Source organism: Lycorma delicatula, chromosome 3 (genome assembly GCF_047948215.1).
Source record: "Lycorma delicatula isolate Av1 chromosome 3, ASM4794821v1, whole genome shotgun sequence".
Lineage (NCBI taxonomy): Eukaryota > Metazoa > Arthropoda > Insecta > Hemiptera > Fulgoridae > Lycorma > Lycorma delicatula.
In genome coordinates this window covers 98,330,305-98,357,568 of record NC_134457.1, presented here as the reverse complement: position 1 = coordinate 98,357,568, position 27,264 = coordinate 98,330,305, and the positions used below count along the sequence as shown (strand labels likewise).

The window sequence follows — 27,264 nt, the reverse complement described above, 5'->3', positions numbered from 1 at the left end:
GTACTTCAGATGAAGCATTATTTATTGTGTGATTCCCAAAATAAAATTTCCTTAAAGCATTGTTTAGTTTTTTCTTTTCTTCCAAAGTTTTATCATCATATTCAAATAAAATGGGTGCAATTGTATCAAACTCATTATTTAATTTTTCTACAAGTTTTATTTTTGGCAATACCTTAAAAAATTAAACCAAAATAAAATAATTAATGAAATTACAGATACTGCAATAAATTAGTAATAGATAAACATTCAAGCATATACCTTACAAAATATAACTATGAATAAACATGCATGTGTGAGTTGTTTTGGTCTTTTGACGGTCGGTCGCGTTTTCGCCAACACGCTTCCAGTGTCTCGTTTTTACATATTCTCGCTTTTATTACTGTTCCTGTTTGTTCATTAGTGTTGTTTTTGTTAATTTTATTGTATTTCGTCTTTTTTTGTTCTGTTATTTTATGGTTATAAATTTAAATTAATTTTATTTCCTGATTCGCTGTTGCTAGGGTCTGTTGGTCATAGCAACGGTTAGTTTTTCATTATTTTACTGACCATCATGTTAATTCTGCCAGGAATATTTATTTTTCACTGGTACTTACCATGATAAGCACCGAAACGCTATGTCGCCGGTGGCCGACATTTCTACGTTTGGACGTAGAAAGTTTCGTGAGTTTACATTTAGGATTAAGAAATTTTTGTTGAGGTTAAATTTCGATTTTTGCGCTTCGTTATTTTACATTTTGTATTAAGAAGGTTTTTCATCTTTGCACTTTTCTTCAAGTGGCTTGTTTTTAATGTCACAATCTATTTCGTACCAGGAGATCAAAAAGTCTGATGGCTCCTCCAGGGGCACTAGAATGAGGAAGTCTCTGGAGCGGGAGGCCAAAGGCTCAAACCTCAGGACGGTGCGTGATGCACAAGATGAGACATGGGAGGAGGCCTATGAGCAGATTGACTTAGCCAACCTACACCCATGGAACCGGAGTCACGCGCGCTCTTCCAGACAATGGGAACAGTGGCGATGGAGTTCAAAGAACCCTCCAATAAGAGAACCACCCCGCCCTTCCCACAGCCGGAATCGGAGTTCTTGTGTGAACGGGAGGTATCTGCAGCGGAGAGAAGTTCGCCACCACAAACACGTACAAAGAAGCATAAGGGATCCGGTAGCTCTGGTGAGACAGACCAGATGACGGTGAACGGAGGTAGCGACAGGCTGTTGGAGGTGGTGGATGACCTTTTATCTCTGTGCGATAAAGATATGTTAATAGCCAACATAGTCCGTGGGCTGGTAGGTGTACTCAAAGAAAGAACAAGAGAATTGGTCGCAGCCGCCCAGGGGAATACTGCAAAGGTTGATGACCTTTGCAGTAGACGAAGAAACACAGAGCACAAATGCAAGTCATGACATGGTGGAAAAAATACTGATGTCAGGTAACCTGGATGACCTACGGGGAGTCATCAACATGAAATGGAAAAGAGACAATTTCCAAAAAACTCAGGGAAGGTTTCCCGAACCCTGGTGAGATTGGCTGCATGGTCCTCATCGGATCTAGAAAGAATTGGAAGAAAGGACCCATTGCGGAAGTAACCCGTAGGCTGGTCCCAGGCATCGGGGGAAGATTGGCAACAGGTGGCCGCGTTCCAAATGGCACGATACTTAAGGACACCAGAAACATTGAGATATAATATATACTGGAAGATGAGGACATAGACCAATTAGCAGTGTTCGCCGTTGTGGTAGAGGAGGAAGATCTGGAGAGGGTGAGGCATCTGGTACAGGCCCTCGCCAAAGTCACAAGGACAGGGAGAAACAAGCTTCTACCGACAGCCCCCAACAATGAACTAGGAAGCAAGGTCAGTAAAATTTTGAAGTACTGGGCCAGGAGACAGAAATCAGAGGAGCGATGGCTTTTGCACCTAGTAGGAGTTCAAAAAGGCAAGATGGAGAGACCACGGTGGCCGGCCTCCAAGACGGTGCTAATACGTAAGGAGGAGCTCAGCTATGCTGAGCAACTCAAGAAAGTAAAAAGCGAGCTAGGTGATGAGGACCTGACTGAGGACACTGTGTCAGTTCGGAAGGGTAGAGCCGACACCATGGAGATTAGGATCCAAGAAAGAGAAGGAGATTAGTCCTCAAAGAAGAAAGAGGATATGGCGCGACGGGTCAGTACTAATGTTGACAATGCAGTGGTCACTGAGAAAGGAAGGGACTTTCGCATGGTGGCATACCACGTTAAAGAATTGAATCTGGATGCCACCTTGGTAAATGTCGCTGCAGCAATAAGAAGAGAGGTAGTGCTCAAGGTACTCGTCCCTCTGGCTGGCCTACGGGTACACCAAGAAAACCACAGTGCAACTGTAAGCACAGCGGCAGCCTGCAAAAAACCCGACAGATCGACCCTGTGCTACAATTGCAGGGGGCAATGCCACAAAGCGGCAGATTTTGTGCAAAACTTATAAAATGCCTTGATTGTGGGCAGGGAGGACACCGGACTGGAGGCTGGACTTGCACTCACCTCCCTTCATGAAGTGCATCCAAATGAATGTCAACCGTTCTGTGGCAGCCCATGACCTGCTATGGGCCGCTGCAGTGGATGGAGGGGTGGACTTAATTCTTCTAACCGAGCCCAACAATAGATTAGTCGATTCAGGAGGCTGGATGATGGACAAGGACGGAGATGCGACAGTAGCGGCGGTCTCCAACCGATACGCTATACTGGATGTGGTCAAAGGAATTGGTTTTGTAGCATTGGGTGACATCACACCTCCTGGTCAGCTGCTATGTCTTCCCCAATAGAGGAATAAAATATTTTGAGAACGTGTTAGCCAGACTAGAGAACTTGGTGAGGCGAACAGGTCGGCCAGTGATCATCACTAGATGTGAAGATGTCCATTTGAGACCTACGTGAAATTTGATATGTATTTTACTGATACAAATGTCTGCCTAGGCATTTACATCGGTGGTATCCCGACCGAGTCCTGGCTGATGACTCTAAGATGTAATCAGTTAAAGGGTCTGAAGACAACCTTCGGTAAAGCCTCTCAGGGCTCGGAGAGGATGGTGTGGCGACCGGTAAACTTCACAAGGTGGGTGTCTTTCTCCTACGGAGTTGGGATGATTATTGAGAACCTCAACACCGAGTGCATGGAGCTGGCTGGAAGAAGTCAACGGGAAGAGGGTATGCCCTAGAACAGATGGAAAGCGCTGACTGTAAATATGATTTGGCAATTTTTATTGACATAGAGGGAGCATTTCCTTCCTTGTATTGGAGTTCTGTTCTGTATGGTATGCTTGACATTTCTCCCGCCACCACCCCATTTGGTCGCGATAAGTAAGACCGAATGTCTGTGCCACAAACGGCAACTGAGCCTCAAACAGTTTAGCGACCAGTATCCTAATAGCTCCTAGAGCTTACCTAATAGCATGAGCGGACTAAGCGTGGTGCTATACACCATTGGCTTACGTGTCCCAACCGCTCACTTGTCATATATTTACTAAAATGGTTAGGCACACCCCATCAACTAAAAAATATATATGACATCCATAAAAAAATTTATTTCGTCTAGGCAGCAATTTGCTGCCATGCCTAGGTCGATATATGCCAGCAAGTACCTGTCCACCATTTTATAGCACTTGATTCACAATAATTGGTTGGTGCTCAGCCATACTCAGGGTTAGCTTTCCACGGCAATGAGGTAAGAGTTTTTCTTAAGCAAACTACGGATGGAGATTTAACATAGCAACCGCATCTAGGAACTCTGTTCTCTATTTATTGTATTTTCTGTTCTCTATGAGTTGGAATGCCGCAATGTTCTCGGAGCCCTACCGGCCACTTTACGAGACTATTTATCTAACCGTACGGCTCTGTTTAAGGATGCGCACCTAGTTGTGGAAAAATCAGTCACCAGGGGAAGCTCACAGGGTTCCGTTTTCGGTCCCTTGATATGGAACCTGGTATTCAACAGATTTCTGGGATTAGCATTTCCAAAAGGGGTCACGGCCCATGCTTTCACCGATGACTGTCCCCTGTTAGTTCGTGGTCGTTCACGACCACAGCTAGAAGACCAGGTGCAGGTGGCTTTGTCAACCACAGAGGGCTGGATGGTCATGCAAAATTGAAAGATTTCTGTGCCCAAGACAAAGTGTATGCTTCTCAAGGGTCTAGACAAATTATCGTACAGTCGTTACCTCCATATTAAGTATAAAGGCTGTGTAATCAGCTGAGTTAGAGTTCATAAGTACCTAGGTGTTTTGTTTGATGAGAAGTTGCTGTTTAGCATCCACATTAGGAAAGTAGCAGCGGACGCCCTCTCTGTGATGCCCAAGCTTAGGAGGACTGCTTGGAAGGATTACAGACTATCGGGCCGTCATTTTTACATGATGTACCGAGGTGTCTTCGAAAGTATGACCTCTTATGCTGCGTTCATTTGGGCGCATAGGTTGGAAAGAAATCGAGCACTTATTCAAAATTTAAGGAGTTCCCAGCGCAGAGCCTTAATCGTATGCACTGTTGTGTTTAAAACGACACCACGAGCTATGAGGCTACCACCATATTGGGAAAGGCTCTCCCAATCGATTTAGTGGTGAAGGTTTGGGCAGCTATGTGGAAATTGTGGAGATAGGGAGGCCGAGGTATTTGGGTTGCCGTTTCAAGCCGGGCCTCTAGCGGAACGGTGATCGCAATGTATCAGTTCTAAATTTCGAACAATTGCCCACCTCCCAACTGCGGAGGAGGATTTACAGCATCGCAATGGAAGCATGGCAGCAAGAATTGCATATCACGACTAAGGGTAGGTCCTTCTATAGATTTATACAGGACTTGGGGGGACGTTACGCCTCTAGTTCATTTTTAAGGGCAACGGAACCCAAGTGCTCTCCAACCACGCGAATTTGAACTAGTATTTGTTTCCATTCCACCTGGCAGCTGATGAGCTGTGCATTTGCGGGGAGGTCTAGTCGAAAGCTTATTAGGATATTGGTCGCTAAACCGTTTTGAGAAACAAAAGCCGTTTGTGGTTTGGACATTCGGTGTTATGCTTTAGAGCAACAGAATTGTGGGGGGGGGGGGGAGAAATGCCAGAAAAACCAAAAAAAATGCCCTAGCAGCAATGTTGGGCACTCTGGAAATGTCGGTGCTGAATACCCCGGGTGTGCAGACCTACGTCGGTCGGGGAATTGATGGAAAGGATAACATCTGAGTTGGATGTCTCAGTTGACCTTTCATCGGATCAATACGGATTTGTCCAGGGAAGGTAACAGTTGGTGCATATAGTAATAATATATATATATATATATATATATATATATAATATTATATTATAATATATATATATGATAAATAACAAAAGAATAGAAGTCTCTGACTGAACAAAATAGCTTCCTAACTTCAATAAGGTAGCTTATTCCAAGAAACCATGATATCAGAAGAAATGCCAGATCAAGATGTGAATTTAAAATTAGAACAAATAACCCTGCCACTGCCAAAAATATTTGGGCTATTTTACTAACACAGTCCAAAAGTATTTTTCATTAGGTTTGATAAATAAATACAAAAACTTTTAAAAATCTTGTTGAATTTTTTTTTCAAAATCCTGTAATTTATCTCTATTGATAGACACTGTCTGGAATGATCAGATGTATCACCGCTTATAACACATATCAATCTCCTCACAGCTGTTCCCAAAGCTTGTATATTTAGTAAAATGTAATATGATAATTGGAGCAAACTATAATTATATGGGTACTAAAATTAAAAGCTAATCTAAAATGCATGCAAGGGTGTGTAGTTACATTTACACTACAGTCTAAAAATACAATAGTCTTGTATATTTACTTGGTAAGGAGAGTGTTCAGGGACATAATGTTACTCAATATATACAGTAAGCTTTATCCACAGCAATGAAATTGAACATTAAAAAACAAAACAGAGTAAACCATATCAGCAGGAGGAATTTATGTCCACAACATAAAGCCATGATTCATCCTTTGAAAAAATAACACGTTTTAATTATTTAAATTAAAAGTTTTTGTTTAATTAAACATAAATATGAATGAAAAACTTACCAACAGCCTTCCTAACAAGCTCATACTCAGTTATCCCTGTAACAACAGGAACATGGTTAAATAACTTATTCTTAAACAATGTACTCGGATGATCTAGGAGAAATCTTTCTTCACCATCCACACCTTCAGATTCAATAACAGGACCAAAATTTAATGCCACTCTAGGACCTAATTCCTGTAAAAATAAATTAATTTTTCATTTATTGTGTTTTATTTAAATTATCTGAATATTTTCTTGTTTCACAAACAAGAAGAAAAGAGAGAGAGAGATTTATACAATCATGTCCAACTTCTTTAATTTATAAATAAATTATAAAATAAAATACTAATATGGTAATCTTATTAATATACAAAACTTAATTTGGCTTTAATAAGTTTAACCATAAAAATTAATTCATTTTTGCTGAACCCATTTCAAAATTTACTTTTCAAAGTACAGTGAACATAGAACAATAATTATAATATTTTCACTTATCTAACTGCACACATTGAAGTAAATGTTTAGAGATAAAGCGTATGGATTTAGATGAGTAAGGGGGATAAAAGTATTTAGAGTGCAGGAGATGTTTCCAGAAATTAGGACTGTTTCCAAACTACTTTGTTTACTCCCTAAACTACATTACAGTTAAATTATTAACTGACCTCAGTAAAATTTTAAGAACAAGGAAAACACATAAAGCTTATAAAAGTATTATAAAATTCAGTTTTGATTTAAAGATGCAAAATATTTTCAATACTAGTCAACACAATAACTGGACATCCTGAAAAATAAGTTTTTAAATAGTCAGTTGATTATACTATTACTTTTATTACCTCAGTTTCTCTAAATTTGCTATTTATTTCATCAGCAGGAATATTTCGGAGACATTCAACCATATCATTAGCAGGCTTAATCGGGCAATTAAAATCTTTAGCCAGTTTTTCTGTAATAACTATCTGTTGTTTAGAAGTTAACCATTTAATAGTTCCAACAATACCTCCACTCATTGCAACTGCTTTATGGAAAAGGCCTGTTACAAAATTATAAAATATTACATCAATTTAACTTAAAGAAAAAACATTTACAAAAGAAGAGTAAAAGTAATGATTTAAAAATGAAATAACTCACAATACACAAAATAATCTAAAACTCATGTTCTGTAAATAAAATTATTTAGCCGGCTGGATAAATTACCCAATAGTAAAATTATTAATACAATCTTCAAAAAGAATGAAATCTTCTTTTATAAATAATTTAATGAATAAAAAAATTAAAACCAAACATTTACTATTTTTTTTTTGGGAGGGGGGGGAATTTTGAGATACTTAATCAATTTTCTACACTAATAGAATTTAGAATTTATTTTAATAATCCAGTCAAAATAAAAACTGATTAGAGCTTGTGTAATAAATTTATTAATTACAATCACATATAAAGGGAATAAACATAGAAAAACAATATCCTGAGATGGTCAGAAGTATAATGCAGAAAATATTTTTGTGATAATAATGATAGACAGCATCATCAATTAACATATTAATAAACATAAAAATTGATCATCAAGTTTCCTTCAAAATTTCCCGATGTCAAGGATATTTCATCTTTTACCTATCACTTAATTCATCTCACCTTCCTCATTACTTTCCTCATGTGAAAAATTTAGTTGATATTGTTGTCCTATAATAAAAAATAACCTGATTAATTAAATAAATTTAATTCGGATAAATATGATATATTAAATTTGCAGATTTCCTTCTAGGATCTTGTCCTTTCATTTGGAAGTCACAGATTTGAATTCCAGTCAGGCATGGCATTTTTCACACACTGCAAATTTCTATTTTCATATTCCCACATAGTACAAGCTTCTTTGTAAGCTTGTGATGAATTAATTCATCAGTAAAGAAAAGATATCTTTGAATGAGAAACAAATCATATTCTCATTCTTTAATAAATTAATAATATTTAATATTAGGAATAAAAATATTCTGTTACAAAAATCAAAACATATATATAAAAACAAAGGCTAGTTTATTTAGAACAACTATATTTACTCTGGGTAAAAAATCAAAGCATCATGGAACTATAAATTATAACACATAAAAACTATACATAAAAATTATAAACTACACATAAAAATTATACATAATTAATAAATTATAGTTGATAAGTCCTACTAAGCAATACAAAAAACAATGATAAATTAGTAAATAAATTTGATAAACATTGGAATAAAATGAAACAATATAAAACACTCAGAATGAATGCAACATTTCTAGAAACTGTAATATATTTTTAAAACTGACAAGCTCATATCTATGTTTCCCTTCACCCACCATCCAGACTCTAGAAAGCTGAAATTTCTTATATTTCCTACCAAGGAGTCTTTGAAAAACAGGTCTTCAGCAAAACAGATTTTAATTAATAACCCCAGAATTTAAATTGGAGGTTAAAAAGAGGTGGCAAAACAAAAAGAGTTGAAAACTTGAAACTGGCAGATATGTTTCTCTTAGACAGTAAGGTAAAATAGTTATAGTATTTTGTTTTCATTCACTCCTAAGGAAGTTGGAAAAAGGTGCAAACTGATATTTCAAAATAAGCCAATTGTTCCAGTTTAGATGCCATACCCAGTATTTAGAGATGCCTGGAGATTCTGTTTGACTCCTACTCAGTCATGATATTTTCACACATTAAAAGATCATTATCATGCATTAGTAGCTGTTACTGGATGTTACATTATCATTTATCAAGAGCCTTTTGTTGTTGAATAAGTAAATCATCATCATCATTCACTAAAGGCTACGCTTTGTCGATTTAGTCACATCACCATCATCGCCGCTTCTCTCTTTAAGTTATTACATGAACCAAGGTTCGTCTTTTCTTTAACATTATTGATGACGGTTGCTCTCGGTCTACCTCTAGATTTTTTACCCAAAACCTTGCCCTCAAATATATTCATCAAGAACTGGTTATATTGTATTAGATGTCCTATCGATTTCGCTCTTCTTCTTCGCATTACATTTAGCAAGGATCTTCTGCTAATGCTTGATTGTTTCTTTTCCTATCCACCCAGCTTGTTCTTGTTATTCTCCTCCAAATCCATATCTTCATTGCTTCCAGTCTTCTTCTTTCTGCTTTCCCAAGCGTCCATGATTCACACCCATAAGTTAGAACACTCCAGATATAAGTTTTAGCACACTGTTTCCTTATTTGCATACACATATGATTATCAGTCAGTATATTTTTTTTATCCTGGAAAGCTCATTTTGCCAGTACAATTCTTCTTTTTACTTCTGTGGCACATTTATTATTGCTAGTGACAGTGCTTCCCAAATAACAAAAACTGTCAACCTTTTCTAAAACAGTAACATCTAATTTAATATCAACCCTTGTACCTTCCTTTTTTTTTCCTAAAATCATAATCTTTATCTTCTCCTTATTAATTTACAGTTTAAAATAAGTAAATAACAAATAATAAAATCCGCTGGGAATATCTATTTCAACAATATTAAGAATTACAACTGGTAGCTGCCTACTCGGTATCTCTTCAAATATCAAAACAATTTCAGTTGCTCTTTTTCAACTCTATTAAGTATTCTATGTATACCTACTCACTTTCATTTTAATTTCTGATTCTATCTTTACTTATTTTCCCTAGAATACATCTAAAAAAAAAATTCATTTTTAGAGTAGTTTTCTTTTATCACCCCTAAAATGATGGAACAGGATTTCCTGGTTCCGATGGATCTAACACTTAAGACAGAAACTTTGACACAGATGCTACCTATGAAGATTTATTTTAGGATTTTTCTTTTAGTCATTCATAAGAGGGTGAAATTCAATAAAAGGGCTTCATATTTTCAGTTTATGTTCCAAAACTACTGGAAACATTTAACTCAGTAGCATCATATTACTTAACTATTAATTTATTTATTATATCAATGGGAAAGCCCTCCTTATTGACTCAGTCATACCTAATAATCTTAAACCCTTAACTAGATAGCTGAAACTTGATGTAGTTATTGGTAAAAAAAAATTATTTTATTTAAAAAAATTAATCATTTAAAATAATTTAATTTTAAATAAGTAAACATCAATTTGTTTAAAAAAAAGGAAACTCCTTATAAAAATGTACTATTTCTTGCTGAACAATGAACTTGTTTGTGAAAAAATGCATTTTTTGGGTAATATTGAATAAAACTATAAAATTTAGTTAGTTGTGATTAAATTATTAATAAAGGTATAGTAAAAATGTATAATGACCTCGTGACATAGGAGACAGCATGTGAAGAAATACACTGGCTGCACCAGAACTGTCTCCAGTAATAGTTACCTGGTGAGGATTTCCTCCAAAATGTATTATATTTTTCTGTACCCACTTCAATACTTCTACTTGATCTTTCATACCAAAATTGCCAGTAGCTAATTTATCTCCAGTACTTAAGAAACCTGAAAAATAACATTTAACATTATACAAATACAATCAAAGCTATGATAACTATGAAAGTTATCATAGTTTTAATAAGGACTAGCATTTATAAACTATAATACATCTTGGTCTTTTGTTTGTTTAATATTAACCTACACATAATCCAACAGAGTATAGTTATCCACCCCGAAGAAATTTTTTTAAAAGCTGTTAACCATTTTTCATATTATGTTCTGTATTTGGTATTTTAAGTTTAACATTTAATTTATAAAATATAAACAAAATTTAATCTGGTTGTCATCTTATGTGATTTTATTATGAGTACCACTGCTTTTTTTTATTTCATAATATAATTCCAATCAATGAGCTCAAGCTAACAAGTAAAAAAAAAATTCATCCTTCATTCATTGTTTAATTTTCATCAATGAATATTAGAGGTTAGATGGATTCAATAAAAAGCAGTGATATCCGTAATTTAAGTTTACAGAAATTACTCACACACATTTGTATATATATATATATATATATATATATATATATATATATATATATAAATAAATAGAGTGTCCCAAGAAGAGATATACGCTTCTGAATAGCTGGTAAAAATGTTTATAAACAAATGATAATTAGAAGTAGAATAATTAAAAACAGTTAGATAATTAGCCATGGTTATGACTAATTATTAACTTGTTTTAATCAATTTGAACAGCTATTTAAAAATACATCATCTGTTTTTAATCATTTTTACCAGATATTTTGTAATGATAAAAAATTTGGTTTATCTGAAATTGATGTTTTTTTTTATTTGAAAGACACCATTTTGTTTCTATAAATCCCAGAAGATTGAAATTTTCACAGAACATTTTTAGCACCTTCTTTAAAAGATCTGTAAAGTTGAAATAGAATCAGTGTAGGAATGGGGAGTAATACTAAATCAAAAGTGCATACCTCTTCATGGAACATACTGTATATATACTCGTGTATTATAACAAGTCCAGTATAGTGGGCCTGAGTAACAGATTCCTACCAATTATTAGGAAGGTAATAGAAAATGTAATAATTCAAGTATCCAGAAAGGAACAAAAAGGAGAAGCCTTTTTGTAAAGAATAGGTTTGTTTTGCAATCGTCTTTTCTTATACTGCCTGCTAACACACAATGAACACCTGCTGTATGGTGAGAAGAGACCAGGTTTGGAATTCATGAAACAAAAGCCTTGGTCGATTGTTCTCACCCTTTGACTTGGGTCCGGTCTGGCTGGTAAAGAGGCTATCAGTATAAATAGCCTAGTAAGACCAGCTATAAAAAGAGTTCTATTAGAACCAGTCTGCGAGGCATTTCGACATCAGTCCCACAAGGGCAGTTCTGCGAGGAGTTCAACTAGGAGAGGCTATGACTTGTGTGGAGTCGCGTGGGTTCGGCGGAGTTCTGCAAACCAGTCCAGCGAGACGTAACTACGTCGGTCCAATGAGGAGAGTCACGGGTGTGAGTCTGCAAGATGTTAGTCTAGCAAGGAGAGTCTTGAATCCAGTTCGATATGAGTAAGATGACGCCACGAGTAATTCCAGCAACCAAAAAATACTATGGGTAAGTTACAATAAAACTATAAGTATATAAGTGAAAGAAATAATGCAATAAACTTCATTCATAAATTGTTAGAGTAGATAGCAAAGGCATTTGCAAGTGACCACTATACGATTGTTTGTTAAAACAAGACTAATGGTTAAAAAGGGTTAGGACTAGCGGTTTCTTTTGTTAATGGGTTTAGTTTTCTATTTACCTACCTGTAATAAATTCCAAATGATTATTTATTTTGAACTCTGTCTTGTGTGTAATCTGTATTGATTATTTACTATTTATGACTATTTGATGTGTAATATTTTGATTGTTATTCACTGTTGATTATGCTCTCTTTTTATGTCATACTTACTGTTTTGATTATGTATTATGTTATGTACTTTGTTAGGTATTAATTGTTTGATTTGTTGTTATTGACGTGTAATATTATTATCATTTACTACTATTATTCTGATTATTATTGTGGTTGTAATTACTATATTAATATTTGTGTTCATTAATTGTTTTATTATTGTCACTTGTTATTGTTATAACATTATTGTACTCATCAGCATTGTTATTATTATTTTTAATTTGTCTGGTTGTAATTATGAACATTTTAAAACAATAAACTGTAATCATATAATCATTCTAAATTGTCAACCTCTCAATATCCAGATCGAGCCGCAAACCACATGACAATATATATATATATATATATATATATATACTTATATATAATCAAAAATACATATTAATGTAGAATTATATTTTAAATAATTATGTATGAAATGAAATATTGTTAACAGTAAAAGATTTTAGTACTCTAAGTTTTATCCATAAAACAAGCTTATGCGCAATTTATCACTAGCTTCTAACAATTTTCTGCTCCTGCTTATATTTTTATTAATTTTGGGTAATTATTTTTGAAAAAAAAATTTGGACAAATCTAAAAAATATAATTTCTCATGAAAAATATTGCAGCACTAACTCACTGCCTCAAATCTAAATAGCTAGGAAAGAATTATTAAACAGCATGATACTTGATTCACAATATTTTATAAATGACTAGTCCCCAGAGTTTCAGTTACAATGTTGATATATTAAAGTTCCGGATACAAGGTTGCATAAAAAGGTCATTGAGCTAATACATGCAATGCAATTTAAAACGAATACCTTTCCTGTCACCTTGGGCTGAAGGAATATAAAGTATTAATAATTTGTTTATAAATGACTAGTCCCCAGAGTTTCAGTTACAATGTTGATATATTAAAGTTCCGGATACAAGGTTGCATAAAAAGGTCATTGAGCTAATACATGCAATGCAATTTAAAACGAATACCTTTCCTGTCACTTTGGGCTGAAGGAATATAAAGTATTAATAATTTGTTTCATCCTTATAGAATTCAATAAAAGTAGATTCAAATATTCACTTTTCTTATCAAAGATTCAATTATCACTGAAATAATCGATAACCAATTTCAGAATTGTGAAATGAAACAGAGGTTACTAAAAGTGACTTTAGTATTATTTACTTACCTAGTGCATCCAATCTATAGTTAAAAGTGACAAAAACAATATCATGATCAAGCAAATAGTCTGGTCCATACCAAGTACTAGCACCAGTCATGAAACGAAATCCACCAGGGTGTATAAATACTATTACTGGCAAAGAGCCAAGTAACTGAAAAAAAAAATTAATTAAATTTAATTCTAATAGTAGAACAAAATTGTTTTTACCTTTTAATTATTTTATTTCTTTTCAGTAGGATTAAAAATTAATTAATCCTTAACAGTTGAAATAAAAAAAAACACAAACAATAAAATATTTTTACCATTATAAATACTTATTTACAAGCTAGAAAATAATAATGTGATTCAAAAAGATATTATTTACTGCAAAGAGCAGTTTATCAAAAACGTAACTTTTAGGCCATTAGGGAAAAAACTATGAAAGTCAGAACAGACTGAGCTATGATGACATTCAGTTGCACTGTGTACCAGAGTGATGTGAATGGTCTGGTCTTCCTATGCAAAAGATAAACAGTTTCAGGCAAAATAAATCAATTAGATTTTATTGCTAACAATTTTCAATACCAGCCACCCCAATCACCAATCTCAACCACCAATCTTTTGCCAACTCTTAATTAAAGTATATTTTGGCCAGGAAATTTAGGATTGTAACAAACTACAGGTAAATATACTACATAAATTGAGCTACAATGAACCCTATGTTGAATGAAGTAAATGGAGAATACTGGAATATCATGTAAATTCCCAAGTTACCAACTCAAAAACTTCCACTTGTAATAACTGTGGTAGACAGTTACACATAGGTTAAAATTACACAAAGTTAAACAATGTAGGTTTCAGCTACCCTTCTGGTGGATTGGGGTATGTCTCTACATGCCCCAATCCATCATAATGGACCTCTGTCCATTATTATTAACAAGAAGATAAATAAGATAATTGCAGTGTTAACGCTGTTTGTATATTTTATTGTATCTCATATTTAATCTTATAAACTACTATCCTTTATTTAAGAATCCTGTTTTTATTTAGTCTTAAAATAAATAAAACCACAAGTTACTCATAAATATACAAATAAAACCACAAAATTATATTTAAAATGTTTTATAATATTTTAGAGGAAAATAACAATAGTATAATAAAATACTGTACACACTATTGATAGCAAAATGTTATAACCTTTTATTTATTTATTTTTCCTGATAAAATTAAATTTATTACTCCATATAATTACTTGTTTTTATCATATGTTTATGACAAAACAACTATTTTGTGTATATATATATATAGATGTGTGTGTGTGTGTGTGTGTGTGTGTGTGGTGTGTTATGCTAATTTTGCGCATAAACATGATTAATACTTTATTAATTAAATTTTAACTGATAATTCTGTGCAAGTGAGCCTGTAAAATAATATTTTAAGATAAAAATTTGAAAATTTTCTATTGATTTTGTGTTACTATGTTGCATGCCATTTAGATGTGATTTTAAGCATTTTTACTATTTTTGCTGCTTATGTTTTGGTCTTGGACTAGGAAAATTGATAAACTACACCATCAATCTACTCCCAACTAGAGGTTCCTTATGTATGTCAATCACTCCTTTCTAACCTTACAACAAGAATTGTGTTTGTGGTTATCCTGAATCTCTTTTGTCATGCTGGTATCATGATAGATATTTCTTAAATAAGGCACATTCTGTTGCAAATGTCATAGAACAAAAATTATGGCACATAAAATTAGAAAAAAAAATCATCAAATCCTTTTTATTCAATCATTTTCTGTGCTGAAAGGCAGTCTATTATTACTTGCGCAGAAAGAGCAATGGTTATAAAAAATTCAACTACATAACAATTTGTATGATTTTGATACTTTACAGTTATGTGATGAATTTAACTTTTTCATATGTTTTTATACATAACCTGCAGGTACAAGGGACGATCAGAAAGTAAGTTACACCCCCTCTATGAAACAAACACATATTTATAAGACAATTTTTTTTTATTGAACAAAACTACATATTTTTATCTATGATTCGTCATAATCACGAAGTTTTTCTAAACACTTTTCATACATTGTGACAAGTTTTTCAATTCAACTGTTATAAAAATTTTGTCCAATTTTCTTCAACCATTTAAGGACTGCTTCCTTATGTTCATCATCATTAGAGAAACAGTCCCCCCTCCCAGGTCTTGCTTGAGAGGACCAAACAGATGGTAGTCACAGGGTGCTAGGTCAGGGCTGTAAGGTGGATGAGACCACACTTACCACTTGAATTTTTGCAGTCACATTAGGCTGAATGAAGAGTAGCATTGTCATGAAGAAAAAAAAGATCCCATCGCTCAATCTTCCGGGTCTTTGATCTTTAATGGCTTTACACAATTTTGTTAAAGTCTCACAGTAAGATTTGGCATTGATTGTTGCTCCTTGGGGCATAAATTCAGGTAAAAAACAACCTCAGATTCGAAAAAGACTGTCAGCATAACCTTTTGAACATGTGGGGATGTTTTCACTTATTTTGCTGCAGTGAATTTTTGTCTCCATCCATGTGATGCTCGTTTAATGATGCAAAACATTGATGTTTGTGATTCTCAATCAACAGATATGGCACCCATCATCCACACATCTTACGGTAATCAAGCTGATCGTAAATAATCAAAAACATACTACCATAACTGATGTTATGTTCGCTTGCAGTCTCTCTAATTTTAATGCGTCGGTTACTCAACATCTTTTCATTCATGTGTTCTGAATTACCCAACATGTCTGCAGTTGAAGGTCGCCCAACATGCAGTTCATCACTCACATTTGTTCTTCCATCTCTGAATGTTTTGCACCATTTTGTGATCATCAGACATGACACTGCATCCTCACCATAAATATCAACAATTTGGCGATGAATTTCATAACAATTGTAATTTTTTGCCCACAAAAATTGGACTACTGAACGCACTTCTATGCTGGACAAAACCTCTAGAGGACATGCCATATTGACAACGATACTACACACATACTGAATATCGTACAGAAGTGCTGCTGGGGATGCATGAAGGCATCAACACAACCAGTTCTGCCCTCACAAGACATTAATATATCCCTTTTAGTTCAAGAACATGGCAAGGGTGTAACTTACTTTTTGATCTCTCATAATTTTTCACTACTACTGTAAAAAAAAAATCATCTTTTTCTTAAATAAGTATTGGCCATTAAAAATTCAGATTGATACTACATGAAATTCCTTTTACCAATTAAAATCTTACATTAATACATAAGTACTATCAAAATCAGTCAAGAAGAATTACTTCATGAATCTTTTATATACTCTCCCATACACAATATTTAGGAAATCTGAGAGAGATACCATCATTAAGAACAAAGTTCTGTAAAATTCAAGATTAAAGGCACTATGTATGATTGTATCTAATCATATTAATTTTTTTTTTAACCTTCGGGACCACCATTCAGTATTGCTTCAGAGGATGAGATGAATGACAAGTAACATGTGAAAATGCCATGCCTGACCAATTACTTATCAACATTAAAATTAACAAAAAGTATATTAAATGATCAACTCACATTTTTTGAATAAACATTTAAATATAAACAATCTTCATTAACTGTTCCACCAACAAATTTTGGATCAGCCTGAGGACATATTTTACCATCTTTAGTAGCATCCTTTATACCTTCCCACGATTTTACCCGAACAGGTGCCTAAACATAGATTTACATATAAAATTATTTTCTATATATTGTTTTTAAAAAACAACAGCAATAATAAAAGGAATACAAAAATCATGAAGAAACACAAAAAAGTGTAATTATATCTACCAAAATTAGTTTTCAGAAATAGGAAATGTACAGTAATGAAAAGATATAAAATAACATAGATGTGTAGTGTAATATGAATCAATAGAGATGTTACAAATTGAGAAACATTTTTTGATCTGTTCATAATTTTCAGTCTTTATTTTAATTTATAACTTACATTAGATATATACATGATAGTAAATGATAAGATTTTTAATATATTTAAACTTATCCCAAGTTACACTTCACAACAGAATACAAATACAATAAATAATTTCTATTCATAACCAAACTACTTAATAAATAAATTTTAAAAATTATACTGAAAATTCTCTAATTAAAATCCACACCCTTGTCAGCTAAAGAAATTAATATAGTAAAGTATCAAGTATAAGTTAATGGTTTATCAATCCACAATCATGTGGTTACCAAATACACCTGCAGTTTGTATAATGAAGAAAATCTATTTAAACAGCAAAAAAGTATCATTTGCATTTAAAGAAAATGTGTTTTTGATGCCTTTTTTGGTATAAGTGATTTCTGATTTCAATAACTTATAATATACCTGTAAAATATATAGGCAAGTCAACCTGCATGTGCAGGTAATATTAGGCAAGTCTTAAAATGTGTATTATTAACAAATTACTAGAACATTAAAGTGGTAAATGTAGTCATTTTACTTTTAGAGTCATCAAATTCGGTTTTCTTTTAAATTTTGGCAAGAGGAACTTTTTTTTTTAAAAAAACCTATATTTCCAGTTATTGTTGAAATGATTTTTTTTAACAACAGAAAAAAAATATTTAACACAATTTAAAAACTCTGAGATTTATAAAATTAGGTTATGTTTATTAACAAAATTATAAAGTTTCTTAGTCATTTTTATACCATTTTCATATGAAAGAAGGCGTTAAGTAGGCTTACCATATGTCCGGGATTAGTCCGGACAGTCCTGGTTTATTAATGCTGTTCGAGGTAATGCCCGGGGGGCTTGAGAATTTTATGACTAGCGGGTTTTTTTTTAATTTTAGACCTGTATGTTCGACATCGCGTTTTTAAACATTCTCTTACGGCCGTGCATCTCTCAGCCGATCTTGGAGCAAGCGTTGACGTCGATTTTGACGGAGGCATGGCTACCGGTCTCCGGTACAGTTTTCCTCTTATTTTCATCACTGTACAATGAATGTACAATCTGCAAATAAAAGGCTGCGCTAATAGAACGAAGCAAGCATTCGACTTGAAGGTTTTGAAATAAATTTTTAATAGTTTTTCATACACTTTACATTTACTTTTTAACAGCCTATTCATTTCATGAATTGATATATTAAATTTTTGTTATAAATTGTTTTACCAACTTAAAAAATCATTTTTATTCAATGATTACAGACAAAAGTGTAATTTTTTATTTAATTTATACATAATTGCCAATATTTTAGTAAAAATATGTCTTTAAAACCACAAACCAAATATAAAAATTTGCAAAATAAATCAGGAAAATACACATTGATAACAAAACCCAAAAGTACATAAATTTCAGACCAGTGACTATATTATATTGGACAGACTGCACCCATAAAGACTACCTATAAAGAAGAAATAAGCTCTACACACAACAGAATAAAATTGAAATCATAAAAACAGGACACATATAAACAAGATATTAATCGCAACATAATATAAACACTTAGTATATAAAATCCGCAATAGTAATATGTTTGAAGAGCAAGAAACTTACGGCAAATTAAATTTGAAAAAAGAATCAGCATATCAATTAAACAAACTCAAAACAGATCAAATGTCTTCTGGACCCGTTCAAGAAAGGATCTATTAACAACAGTGCTATTATTAACTTAACTGATGAAGACGCCACATATTTTGCTTGAAAAGATTTTCTATAAGCACAATTTTAATGTATTTTGAAAACGAATTATGTTTTTAATAATATTTTATTTAAAATAAAAGAATATTATTACTATTATGTAAATTATAATTAAAAATCAAGAATTTCAATTTTTAATGCATATTTAAAATTTCATTTTTCTAAAAATCAAATAGCATTAATTGCTCAATCTGTAAGTTTTCTTCTACTGTCCAGTTTGAAATTTAAGTTATATATTATATACAGAATGTCCCATATAAATCGCAACCCAACCTTATATTGGTAGGTATTGAAATAATAAAAAGGCATGTGTAAATGTAAATGTAATTTTTATTATTACCATCCGTTACCTTACATTTAGAGTAAATGTTGGAAGTGGCTGCCATCTTCTTGAATACAAGCTTCAATTCTTTTTACAGCGTTTCTTGCAACTTTTTTCCAAGTTTATAGCTGGATATTTAATACAGCTTGTTCAATATTGACCTTCAATTGTTCAAGTGTTCGTAGTTTGTTGCTGTAGGCTTTTTCTTTGAGGTAACCCCATAGAAAAAAATCCGCCGCAGTCAAATCTGGAGATCTTGGTGGCCACAAGCCTCAACCGATAACACGATTACCAAAGAATTCTTCAACGAAATCAGAAGCTGAACCTGCGTAGTGCGATGTCGCACCGTCATGTTGTAGCCAGCAGTGTCTGTCTTCCTCTTCCAAGAGTGCAATGAACTGAAATAAAATATCCTGATATCGTTCTGCATTAATGGTGTACTCGAAAAAAATAGGACCGATTATTTTCTTCCCCGATATCGCGCACCACACGCCCAACTTCTGCGGGTGTAATTATTTTTAATGATAAACGTGGGGACTTTCAGCACTCCAAATTCTACTGTTTTGGCTGTTTACGTAGCCATCCAAATGAAAACGTGCTTCATTTGTGAAAAATAACGAATCCATAACATTAATTCCCTCACGCAGAAATCGACGGAACCATTGACAATATTGTAGCCGTTTTTCTTTGTCGGGCTCAATAATTCGATGAACCGTTTGAATGCGATAAGGTCGTAATTGTAATTGTTTGGTCGCCCTATGAACAGTTGATTTAGACAAATTAATTTCAGCAGACAAACATCTGATCGATTTATTTGGCGAGGCGAGTAATCGGTCTTTGATTTCAGTGACTGTATCTGTATTCAACACTGACGCAGATCTTTTGTGTTCCTTGTTATTAACAGAACCAGTCTCTCTAAAATTTGCAACTAAACTTAATACTGATGTTTTGTTAGGAGCTGGTTTATCTGGGTACTTATGGCGAAACAAATCTTGCACTGCAACCACTGATTTCGTACTTAAGTACGACTCGACAATGAAAACACGTTCATCTAGCGAAGACACCATCTTGTCTCTAGCAATACACTGAACGTTATGATTGCATTGTTGTAGAACAATGCAATCTCTACTGCGTCGCCGCGATGTTCAGATGTTGGACGAGTCCATTTCAGTAACGAGTAAGGGAGTAAGCTTGACTTTTGAAATTTCATGGATGAGTGATTGATGGGTTGCGTTTTATATGGGACACTCTGTAGTATGAAATACTCCATATTAGTCTTAAGACAATAGTCACAATGTATAAACTTAGAAACTGATAAAAAATAATTTTAAATAAAAATTTGGTAAAGATTTGACAAGGAAATATTATTCTTATATATTTTTATTGATATACATTTAATATATAAATAAAACAACAATCAAGGCACATTTATTGTAAAATCATTTAGTCTTAGTAGCACTTTATTGAGGATTATTACATCATCACCTTTTTATTATTTATTAACAATTTTTGCATTATATCAATTACACCTAAAATAATAGTAACTTCTTCTTTTTTCAAGTGAAAACTTGAAAAAAACTTTCTACAGTTATGACAGATAATAAGTGGGAATTAATGTCTACTTCTGTATCTAAATGAACAATCTTTTCCAACAAGAATTAAAAGTATGTTTTTTCTTCATTAATTTATTCATATTGTTGGGTAAAATTAAAAAAATAAAATGACACACAGCCCGTATTTGCCAAAAGAAATTGGATTTTAATTAGAAAGAAAACAACTAAACTTTTTCTTAAATCATAACCTTAAAAAATTAAATGAAATTACAAAATAAACTTAATTCTATACAGAATTTATACAAGGAATATCAGCTGAATCAACATATCAGTTATAATATTACATGACAAATACATAAATATACATTTTTCAAATAATTGTTTTGAAAATCTATAATTTAACAAAGCCTGAAAACAAAAGAACATAAAACACCTTTTTTTACAATTATACGAGGTGCGACAATAAAGTAATGAGACTGATGTGAAAAAAAATGTTGCTTACCGTTTTAGTCATGTTTAGTGTTGTCTCCTTCAAAGTAGTTCCCCTCTGATTGCACACACTTATACCAGCGCTTTTGCCATTGATGGTAACATTTATGGAACTCATCTTCTGTAATATCCTCCAAGACCCTCGTCACAGCTTTTTGGACATCTTGTGTTGTTTCAAAATGGTGTCCCTTGACCGCAATTTTGACTCTTTGAAATAGAAAAAAGTCGCACAGAGCGATATCTGGTGAATAAGGTGGCTGTGGTAGTACTGAAATTTGTTTTGAGGTTAAAAATTGCTGTACTGACAGAGCAGTATGGGATGGCGCATTATCGTGATGCAGAATCCAATTATCAGTAATGTTGGCACGGACACGAAGAACTCGTTTACGAAGTCTTTCTAACATTTCTTTGTAGAAATATTGGTTGAATGTTTGTCCAGGAGGCACCCACTCTTTATGAACAATTCCCTTGGAATCGAAGAAGCACACAAGCACGCATTTCACTTTTGACTTTGAAATGCGAGCTTTTTTGGTCTGGGTGATCCCTTTGAGCACCACTGCGAACTTTGGCGTTTTGTCTCAGGATCGTATTGAAAAAACCAACCTTCATCACCAGTGATAACACGGCTCAACAAATCTGGATTGATTTCCGTTTGCTCTAACAGATCGGCTGCCACATTTTTACGTGTTTCTCGCTGTTGTGTGAGATTTTTGTGGATCATTTTTGCACAAATCTTTGTCGTACCAAGATCTTCAGTTAATATTAGACGAACCGTTTCTCGATTGATGTTGAGTTCTTCTGCAATCATTTTCACGGATAATCTTCGATCGGATCGTACGATTTCACGCACCCTGGTCAAGTTGACATCTGTCCGTGAGTTGATGGTCGTCCACTGCGGTCTTCATCTTCAACATTCGTTCTGTCTTCACTAAAAATTTTATGCCACCGAAAAACTTGAGCTCTTGACATAACCTCCTCTCCGAAAGCCTTCTGAAGCTTACCGTAAGTTGTCGTCGCGTTTTCACCCTATTTAACGCAAAAAGAAATGGCATACCGTTGCGCAATATTTTGCGGTTTCATTTCTGTGACGAGAGACACAAGCAGTGTTCACTTATTACAGCACAACTCACGACTGAGCAGTTGCATCAATGTGCCGCTTGGACTAGAAGTAGCTTATAGACCAAGGTCAAAGATGGTGTGCCTACGCAAGCTGCAGGGTTGCCACATCTTGCAAAGAAAAATCAGTCTCATTACTTTATTGTTGCACCTCGTATACTTATAAACATAACATCAATAAACATAGTGTAACTGGAAAACTGTTGCATTACTGACATATTCCGTAATAATGAAAATTAGCAATGAACAATTGTCATTAACTTAGAAAAATAAATTACAATAATTCTTATCAATGGCACTAGCCTTGTCTGATTTATGAACAACATCAAACTTATCATTAAATAATTAAAACTTGCATTTCTAATTTGTAATAGAAAGAAGGCCACCATAATATTCCAGTGTAAAAAAGAAAGTCAATTACGATATAATCAAATTGTAATAAGTAAACATAAATAGAGTTCATTTAGTAAGCACACCTTCTTGAAAATATTTAAGTTTCTTAGTCATTCTCAAGTTAATGACTTCTTTTTTCTAATTTGTAAAAATAATATAATACTTGATTGAGCAAAACAATATTTAACATTGATTAAAATTATTAACAACAGCAAGAATCTAAAACACAGAAGTTATGTGAAATATAAGAAGTTTGAATAACAAATTTTAGTACTTAAAATAAACAAAGAAACAAAATTATAAATAATTACTGTCAAATGACTATAACTGTCTCATTAAAATGTTATTTTCCAAATGAAATCAAAAGGTTGTGTAGTTACAAGAGTCAATGAAGTACAATAAAAAACATTCTTGAAAGTTGCTAAAATGTATATAGAATGTTATTAACCAACACATTCATGTTCATTAATGTTTGTGTCATACATAATCTTTTATAATTCTGAGGTACTGTTCAACTACAGGTTGATTTGAAAATAACAATAGTTGGCATTAATAGCACATAAAATATGTTACACATGAGAAATAATAACATTACTTTTATCTAAGCCAACTTGCATGACTATAGTTGAGTGAAAAAATGGATTTTAAACCAATCTTGAATTTCAAATACATAAAGTACAATTAGTTGTGTATTTCACTAATTTTACTAATAACAACATGACTGTTTAACATAATAAATGATGAATAATATTAAATTGCCTTAATCACACATAAATTTGTAAAAGATGACTCGTGAATGAAAGTACATATGAATACATACAGTTTATCCTTGGCGTAGTCTACAATGGCGTATCAGAAAATACAGAGGTAAAACTTTGTTTAGAAATTGAGTAATAAGGAGCGTCTCATTTTTGTAGTAAGGAGTTTGGAGAGATTCTGCATCGATAAAATTGGCTGGTTTGTAGTAAATTAACCAATTTCAATACTAGACGATATCTACTGAATTTGAAAATTAACTTCACAAAGAAATGGGCAAAACGAACATGGAAATTTATAAATTTACAAAACACTGACAATACAACTAGATGATACAGCGACCGAGAATTAACACACAAAGCGAGAGAAAGAGAGAATTGCAAGTTGGTCCTCCGAGCAGGAGGGCCAGCTTGTGCTCCGCACATCGAGAAAATCTGAACCAGAATGAACAAAGCTCTGACCCACCGGGTTAGTCTAGTGGTGAACGCGTCTTCCCAAATCAGCTGATTTGGAAGCCGAGACTTCCAGCGTTCAAGTCCTAGTAAAGCCAGTTATTTTTACTTGGATTTGAATGCTAGATCGTGGATACCGGTGTTCTTTGGTGGTTGGGTTTCAATTAACCACACATCTCAGGATTGGTCGAACTGAGAATGTACAAGACTACACTTCATTTACACTCATACATATCATCCTAATTCATTCTCTGAAGTATTATCTAAACGGTAGTTACCGGAGGCTAAACAGGAAAAAGAAAGAATGAACAAAGCTGGCGTGGTGAGAAGTAGAAGAAGCGAACAAGGCAGTGGGCAGAAGAATGTGTGTGTGTGTGTGTGTGTGTGTGTGTTGACAACAAGAGTATTGTCTAAGTGTTAGTATGAGAACGATTAGAGAAAACGTGTGGAATTCGGGAACGAAGACAAAACAAAAATAATTTACAAGCAAGCAGACCACTAAAGAATTACGTAAGACTGATAAAATAATTTCTGAATTCGCACAAGTTGAAGAAATGACGTGTCGCAGACAAAGAAAATTAGACTTCTAGGAACTTTGACAACAACATTAAAATTGGTGAGAACAAAAACACTTATGATTAATATATATATATATATAAACAGCAACTAAATAATGCGTGATAGAAATAAGCTGACACCAATATGATGATGCAACAGTAAGTCAAACTGGAGCCGAGAGAAATTGATAACGTAAACAACAAACAAAAAAAATCCTATTTTAAAAGTACACATAAGATAAGCCAAACAAAAATCCAAAATAAATTTACCAAGCCTGTAATAACTACAAGACTCAACCATAACCTTGAATTTATTGGATTAAAAACTACTTTACGCAATGGCGTAAACACATATTTTTATATTTACAACATTTTTCTAGTACCTTTTCTTTTTCATTGTTATTAAATTCCAATATTTTTGCATTTTAATAATTAAATTACAATTATTCTTTGCTATCTGCTTAGTTATGCAAGATAAATGTTTATTTTCTTTTTAATAAGAGTACACTTTTTGAAATGAATGATATTGGTAGTTTTTCAATATGAATTATACATTAAATTTTTTTTTTCAATCTTACAAAGGTGAAATTTATTGTAACTAATGAATGATTTATGTTGAGGTATATATTTCATATTATACAGATTAATAAAGAACTAAAAGGAATGTAGAATAGCATAAAATTACCATTCAAATGTTTGATAACTAAAAAAAAAAAATAAAAATTATTTTCTTATATTATTTATATATATATATAAGTAATTTTATCACAAATATTTCTACTTCTATCATTTATTATTAGGTTTGTTTCTCAGAAATATTTCTTATTAATAGAATTATATTAACATAAGTTTATCAACATTTTTATTATACAAGATGTGATCAAAACAGTATTGTGACCTTGGCTCATAAAAAAAATATACTTAACCTTTCTTGTTCTATGACTTGTCCCCTTCAAAGTAGGCCCCTTCTGATTTAACACACTTATCCTAGTCATGTTTTCATTATTGCAAGCATTCTTCAAAGTAATTTTTTAGCAAGCACTAAGTCCTCTTGTGGCATTTCTTTTTATCTTTTCTCTGTTTTCAAATCTCTTTCCTTTATGCAGAATTTTAAGCTTAGAAAAGAGCAAAAATTGCAGGGAGCCATGTCTGGTGATTAAGAAGCCTGCTGAAGTTGTTTGATCCTATGTTTTGATAGGAATCTCTGGATAAGTTGTGATGTATGGGCTGGAGCATTGTGAGGAATTTTCACAACATGAAGGCCATGCTAACAGTCTTTTTTGATTAGCAAGTTTTCATTTTGATTAGCTCTTCTTTTAGATCATCATGTTCTAAAAAGTGTTTGCTCCTCAAGTTAATCAATAAAGTGTATTACACAACTGTTCTTCATTGGCTAAGTGATGTTTGATGCATGAGACCACAGCTTCAAGAAAATAGTAACTTTTTGTTTTTATGAGAAAGATTGGATACTTGTTGATCACACCTCACCCTTTTGGTTTGCAAGATTTTTTTATAAAATTAATTTCCATGTTTAATTTACAAACAATGTTTTATCACCCATTGGAATGGAATGCTAATAGGAATGTAATTAATCAAGCCTGATCAATTTTCTAATTTACAGACAGTATAATTAGTGGAAACATATGCTCTAATAATCAGTGCAGTACATTTTGTTTTCAAAGATGATCAGAAAATTTATGTTAATTGAAAAGTTAAGCTGAGAATAATATACATCAAACTGACAAATGCAAAAATAAATTATACATTAATATAAAAAAAGGCATAATCCTGTTTTTGAAAAAATATAAATTGTCCTAACTGATGCTATTTTAGAATTAAATAAAACAAAAAAGTTGTAGTTTAATAATAATAATTATTATTTTATGTACCACTGTCATATAAAAATACTTTATTATTTAAAATAATGACAGGACATAAAACATGTTTTGCATATTAATTCTGGATAAGTGCCAAGAAATTGATTTATGAAATCTGTCATACAGAATCACAATATTCCTCATATAGATAATGTTTACATAAATATCATAGAAACATAAACAATAAGAAAACTATTTACAACGAAATACAAAAAAAAAAATTAAATAATTTTTCATTGCAATGAATAAATAATTAAATTTAATATTATTTATATATACCTTAAAACGTAGTTTTCCAATAGGTGGTTCTGCATATGGAATGCCTTTAAATGCATAATATTTATTTTTAGTCCAAGTTTCAAGAACATGACCTCTGATAACTCCAGTTGGTGTGTCCACTAACACATCTACAGAGGAATGTTGACAACTGGTTATTATAACCAGTACTAAAACTAACACCAGTACAAAATAACACCTCATTATCTCCATCGCAACAACACAGTTCTGAGTAGAGT

At 32.9% G+C, this 27,264-nt stretch overlaps 1 protein-coding gene across 1 annotated transcript; it reads right to left on the bottom strand.

Moving 5' to 3' along the window:
* Positions 1 to 27,264, bottom strand: LOC142321813 (esterase E4-like). Its single transcript, XM_075360221.1, has 7 exons — positions 27,029 to 27,264; positions 17,124 to 17,261; positions 13,559 to 13,703; positions 10,299 to 10,484; positions 6,872 to 7,068; positions 6,059 to 6,233; positions 1 to 172 (listed from the first exon to the last, which is right to left on the bottom strand). The coding sequence occupies exons 1-7, from the start codon at positions 27,236 to 27,238 to the stop codon at positions 135 to 137; spliced, it is 1,089 nt and encodes a 362-aa protein (XP_075216336.1). The 5' UTR covers positions 27,239 to 27,264; the 3' UTR covers positions 1 to 134.

What these genes read in the sequence shown, in the direction of transcription:
- LOC142321813 (XM_075360221.1), bottom strand. Translation starts at nt 27,238, where the DNA reads ATGGAGATAATGAGGTGTTATTTTGTACTGGTGTTAGTTTTAGTACTG. An exon ending in GCTGTCTCCTATGTCACGAG is followed by an intron (nt 7,069 to 10,298) that starts GTCATTATACAT and finishes ATTTTGTAACAG; the next exon opens with GCCTTTTCCATAAAGCAGTT. An exon ending in GCTTGTTAGGAAGGCTGTTG is followed by an intron (nt 173 to 6,058) that starts GTAAGTTTTTCA and finishes TAATTTTTTAAG; the next exon opens with GTATTGCCAAAAATAAAACT.